A 6,000-nucleotide genomic window follows, 5' to 3' on the forward strand; every position below is an offset into this window, starting at 1 on the left:
ATTTAAATTTTTTTTTAATACGTAATGTCCACATCTTATTCTCAGTCAAAGTAGCTGAAATCCTAAACAATCTTGCAGGGACTGCAAGTGGGTGGAAAGGAAGAATGTTTATAAATGGATGAGAGGAAACAGCAGGAAGAAGTTTTCACAGAAGAGGCAATTCAGAGCTAATCCCAGGCTCTGCTGCGTGACAGTGTCTCTGAATGCCCTCTTATTTACTGATGAAGAGCAATTGACTTTTGGGTGTTACTGAATTCTCCTACTTATATGTTTTAAGCATTTTTCCAAGATTGCATACTTCACAGGGATATGTGGGACAAACTGGCAGCAGAAAGGAGCAATTGTAAACTACTTAACAGGCCTGACTGTCATTTTTGTTCACCCTGTATGTGTAAAGCTTTTTCAAAGTAGTTTTAAGGAAAATGAGAGTCAACCTTCCTGAGCTTACACTCTTATGCAGTCTGAGGAGATGGCATAAAGCTCGAATTCCCTTTTTCAACTCATGGAATATAAATCAGAGAATATTAAAATTTAAAAAATAGTTCTGCTTTGGTTAGCACTGGGGAAATCCACGATTCCAGTGATGGAGAGTAACAGTATAAAACTTGTTTATGCATATCAGGTACTGCAGGTTTTACCATCAATTCCTGACTTACCAGCAGCTCTCTAATTAGCTGTACTTTCTTCATAGCCTCATATTCCAATATTTTCATAGACTGAAGCTTCCTAATTTGAAAGATGTATCTTGATGTTGACTGCATAAAACAGTTGCTTCTCTGGCAGATTAGAACTCCCTTTTCCCAGCAGAGTAGGCACATATATACCACCTGCTTCCTAATCCAGGACTTCTATAGTTTCACTTTTTGGCATCACTTAAGAAGCATTGAGATTAGAGAAGGATGTAAGTCAAAAGATTTGAGGCTCTGAGGGGTTGCACTGCATTCTGAGTGTTTGTTGTTTGTTAGAGTTTTGCTGGGTTTTGATTTTTCTTTTTTGAACTTTGTGCAAAATATTTTAATGAGGTGGAATTAGAGACATTGCCAAATTACTGGCCTACCACTTGTCTTTTTCTCCCTATGACTTACCCTCCTGTTTGCAAATGCTCTTGTTTGAGTAGATTTGGTTGAGTGTAGCTTTTCTCTGGGTATTTTAAATTCCTCTCAGAATAAGTCCCCAAAGAGAGAGTTAAGGAAGAAGAAACTAGGAGGAGAAATTCCTGGGGGTAGAGAAATTGAGCTAAATACTTTTTAATAGCATGTATCCAAAAGAGAAACATATCTATCAAAGGGTTACCTTTGCCACTATTTCTCAACAAATCACCAGAAGCTCTGAATATGCAAGAAACATTGGACGTTTTCCCCACTTTTTAAAACATCACAGTATAATCAGAAATAAATAGATTACAGTTGATTTCAACATAGCTTTATGCTGTCCAGAAATAAGGTGGAAGAAAAACCTTCTAGATAAAAGCAGAAATTTCATTAAGAGATAACAAGTGAAACACTTTCTTTGTTAAGCAGTTCAAAGACACTTGCTTTTCAAAGTGTCTGCTTTGATTCCTGTCAAATGCAGAGGCAGTGATATTTGACATGACATTCATCAATTAACTCTTAACATAAAAAGATGTGATGATATTTCTCTAACTGAGGGGATGGAAAAGCAAGACTTTTTTTTGTTTGTTTTTTAAATGACCTTGAGAAATAATTGAAATGGTGTCAGACCTCCAGCAGCAGGTTGTAGAACGCTGGATGGGAATTCAGTTTTTAGCTGTTCCCAATGTTTTTCTTTCAAAAGTGTTTTACTTTCTGACATTCCAGATATTACTTATAGGAATAGTTTTTTCCTGTTTTTATGATACCTCCTGTTTAAATTTGGCTGTTCTGACGGCTTTCTCTGTGACTAGTTGGCTCTTCTGCAGTCTATTCCAACTGAGAGGTTTAAAAGTAGTTTCATTTTATTTTTGGTCTTCCTGTGACTATCAAGTATTATGTTGGCCTTTTTTTTCTAGTTGACTGCTCTAGTGTTTCTTTCTCTTTACTCTCCACTGACTCCTAGCACATTTTTTTTTACAGGAGGATATTTTTGTGTGTTCCCTTCTTCACATGCTATTTTTCTTAGTCTCTGGATTCTACAATTAGCATTATTCTGCTTTTTATTATTACATAGCATAATCTATAGAATGTCTATCAGAATAATCTAGAATAACTAATGAATAACCAGATAGAATGACTCAGTAGTAGGGAAATTTGTATGATCTGCTCCCAGCAGAACTCCCAGGTCTATGCTCTAGCTGAGAGCTCAGGGGAGAAGGGGTGACTGCTTCTGCTCCTCGAGTACCTCAATGTGTCTTTGGTGACTGCAGCAGTTTATTTCCATGTGTCCAAAATCTACCCCTTCAGATTTCACACAGGCTGTGGAGAGCACTTCAAGCTGTGCAAAAAGAATCTGAAAAGCCAGTAGAAATACTTACTGAAATAAGGGAGTTTGAAATCAGGCTGTGAAAATACCTGTACAGGCTATTTTTGTTTTTCTGTATCAGTGGTTCGAGGTTATAACCTTAAGCCTGATCTGTCTTCTGGATTTGTTCCTGACACAGGACTTTCCCTCCCTTCTCTTGTTACCAGCTTGGTAGCTTGGAAGTGTGACTGCCTGTGTGAAAGGTAAATTTCTGCAGCAAGAAGTGTCCTAGAGGCCTTGTTGGAAGAGGGAGGATATACTTTGGAAAAGCAAATATCTGAAGGAGCCATAGCTGCTGCTTTGCAGAGTGACTCAGCTCTCTGGGCATGGGTTTGCAAACGTAAAGGCAGATAAATTCAGTCTTTGCATGAACACAATGGACAGACAGTCATACTTTGAGGTCTGGTACTGACATGTAAGATCTTCCATCAGCTTTACAGAACTTTTTGCTATGAAAAGGGATGAATAAAGCCAGTGGATTTGTTATCCATACTATGCTGCCACATAAATGAGAGGAAGACACTTGCAAACACTGTATGAACACTCAGTCAGGGAAGGTCCCTGCCCCGAGGAACTTGGGGTCTGCATGAGAGAGGAGATCACAAAGGAGGGAGAAACCAGAGGCAACGTGACCAACAGAAAGTTAATTCAGATATCCCCAGTTCAAGGTTGTGCCCCTCTAACACCCCTGCTGAGTTCAGGTCCCTTCAGAAGTTACATATACTTCATGCACCAAAACACAACTCTGCTTTGTGGTACTTCACAACATGAGGGAGCATAGTGTCTGTGTGAACAAAAGATTAAACTGATCTAAAAAGTTTGTTGATTCTACAAAATGTTTTGGGAAAATGTTCATTCTGTTTCATATATGAACTAACTTTGATGTCTCTCACCTGCAATTGTTCACTATCAATATTTTCCTAGAAAACCCATAAATAGGCATAAGATTGAATTATCAGCAAACAGTAGATAACAATGTTTTCTTTTTTGGCAGTCAAGTTTGGAAACCTGGCTCCAAACCCCACGATAACGCAGTTGGAGACCAAAAACATACCATAAGTGTGCTTGCAAAACTAATGTAACTTAAAGTTTGATATTGAAATACTCATTGAATAGGACAGAAAAAAAACCCCTCCATCTCAGTAATTTGAAGATTCTTAAAAGATAACTTAGAAAACAGAAAGAAGTGTCAAGAATATTTAGTCTTGTTTTTTGCCTGTTCTTGACTCACATGTGGAGTCTCATTTGGACATGCATTTCCTTCTTCTCTAAACTGAAACATTCATTGCTATTGTACAACACAATAAACAAGACTCTTTTCATCCACTAACTGCCAGGTATGACACCCTATGAGTAAAAGACCTGCATGTCATCAAATCCTGTACTGAGTAATTTTCCTTTAAAGAAACCATTTTCAATTTATCTCAAAGTCCAGCTTAGTTCTCTGAGCATCCCTGTTATGCCAGTACCATCAAATTTGTATCAGTATTACAGGATTATGAAGTGGGATCCCTTACCCTGTCAACTCTGTCTTCACATTGATACTTCCAGCAGAGCAGGTGCTATATTTTATTAGTTACAGAGATTCACTGTGCATCCAGAACCTGCCCTCTGCACCGTGCTTTTATAACAGGATTCAATGCAGCTGAGCAAATACAACCTCTGTATTATATATGAAGTACAGGGAGATAATAGGAACAGAGTAAATGCTCTGAGTAGATACACTGTACACAGTGAATCAGAAACACAGAGACACTCTGCAAGATGAGGGAAAAGGAGAAGGGAAAATGTGTTTAAGGTCTTCCATGAAGGCCCAGAAAACCCTGCTCAAAGGGTTTCTGTCCCAACCAACTCCACAATCCCTACCGAAGGCCTGGATTCAATTACAACTCCAGTATATTTCCATGCCAGGCTTCAGTTAAATTCTCAACACTGCAATCAAATAGGGGGGAAAGACCCAAACTAAATCCAGTGTACTAGTTGTTAGTAGCACCCAACTAGTGAACTGACAGCAATTCCCCAGCCCAAACAGCTTGATCCGTTTGTTTCGTTTCTACTTACCTCCATTTGTCTCTGGGATATTTAAGGCAAAGGCTCATTTTGTCCTGCAGATTCGGTGCTGCTGCTCAGTATTATTTTGCCAGATCGTAAAAAGGCTCCTGACCAAAAGGAAGAGGAAAGCAATACGTAAAGCAAACACAGAAGCCCAAGAGGAAAGCTACACCCTGAAGACCAGCACTAATAGCAACGGCGAGACTCGGAAGCAGAGAACACTCCCAGTTACTAACTTTTTCCATTGTTACATCTGTTGCAAAACAATTTTGCTGAAAACTTCTCTTCCTTCTTGCAAGCAATGCTTTGCTGTAGTGGAGACCTCGGATAAACTATATGATGAATGTGGGGTTTGGGAAGGGGGGGGGTTGTTTGTTTTTTACCATGTAAGCAAATTAGTGAAATATAAACTGGAAGGTCAGCTGACTGCTTTAAAAATATAGTGCTAGTCAGTAATTATCACAAGGTGCATTTGTCCATACTTCAGATTTTTTTTTTTTTAAATTCAAAAGTCTTCAGTGGAAGCAGACTCCTATTTGAAATAACCACCTACGGGGCTTTCTGGCCAGAAAGTCTCAGTGCAGGGAGAGGTGAACGTTGAGATGATTAATAACTTAATTTTTTAAGAGCTTGATGGGCAGACAGGGAAAATATGCCAAACTGTCCTTGCCTCAGAGGGAATTTTAGTGCCAAAAAAGAACTGCAATGAGAAGGAGAACTCATGATTTCACTTCTAAAGACTTTAAGGGTAGAGAGATGTGTGGAGAGGCAAAGGGATTTACTGCAGGAGCAGAAGCTGCTGGGCCCAGCTGTGTTTTCACACCCCTGCCTCAGTGGATTTAAGCTTCTCCAAGTGCCAGGGCTGTTCCTCGGTGTAGGTCATAGGGTAGCTATGTGTGTGAGCCCACAGAGGCAGCATGGAAACTTTTGTCACTGACATTTAATATGTCTTGGAACAAATAACAAGCAATTTGATTTGAATTAAAAGGTTCTGACAGCTACATTTTGCCAAATGTTAGTCAGAGAGGAAAACTGATGGATATATTGTGTTTGAAAATTCCCAGGGTGCAGCAAATTCATTTGTTTTCCAAAAATCGGGCTCAGGTTCTCCCCTTGCCTCAGAATAAACCTGGAACTACTTCAGGGAGGCTGAGAGAAATTAAGGTCATTCCATTCACCAGGGTAAATGAAATCTGTCTTGAGCCCACAGCCAGGGAATGCTGCATCCAGTAGCAGAGGTGTGAAAGAACTGCTGAAGGCAGCAAGGCTGGCAGTCGTCCTGTTAAATGTAATATTAACCCCCACCCCTGTGTCCCTGTAACCCTCTGACATCTTGCTTTGTAGTTTTCCATCTCCATATGCTGATGGACTTTTAAAAAGTTATGAGTTATGTAAGGAGACACACAGATCATATACTAGTGATAATTCTCTCAGCTCATGGGAAAAAGGAGTCGTCTGGTTCCCATCCAGGATATTAAGAGACCTGAAGGT

General features: G+C 39.5%; 1 protein-coding gene across 1 annotated transcript in view; it reads right to left on the reverse strand.

Moving 5' to 3' along the window:
- Nucleotides 1-4,790, reverse strand: part of KCNMB2 (potassium calcium-activated channel subfamily M regulatory beta subunit 2) — a 145,712-nt gene extending 140,922 nt beyond the window's left edge. The window contains exon 1 of the mRNA XM_027647552.1: nt 4,519-4,790. Within this exon, the coding sequence (XP_027503353.1) occupies nt 4,519-4,556 (38 nt within the window). The 5' untranslated portion in view covers nt 4,557-4,790. The remainder of the gene's footprint in view (nt 1-4,518) is intronic.
- Nucleotides 4,791-6,000: the final 1,210 nt, after the last annotated feature.

Source organism: Corapipo altera, unplaced genomic scaffold, assembly GCF_003945725.1.
Source record: "Corapipo altera isolate COAL_440 unplaced genomic scaffold, ASM394572v1 113, whole genome shotgun sequence".
Classification (NCBI taxonomy): domain Eukaryota; kingdom Metazoa; phylum Chordata; class Aves; order Passeriformes; family Pipridae; genus Corapipo; species Corapipo altera.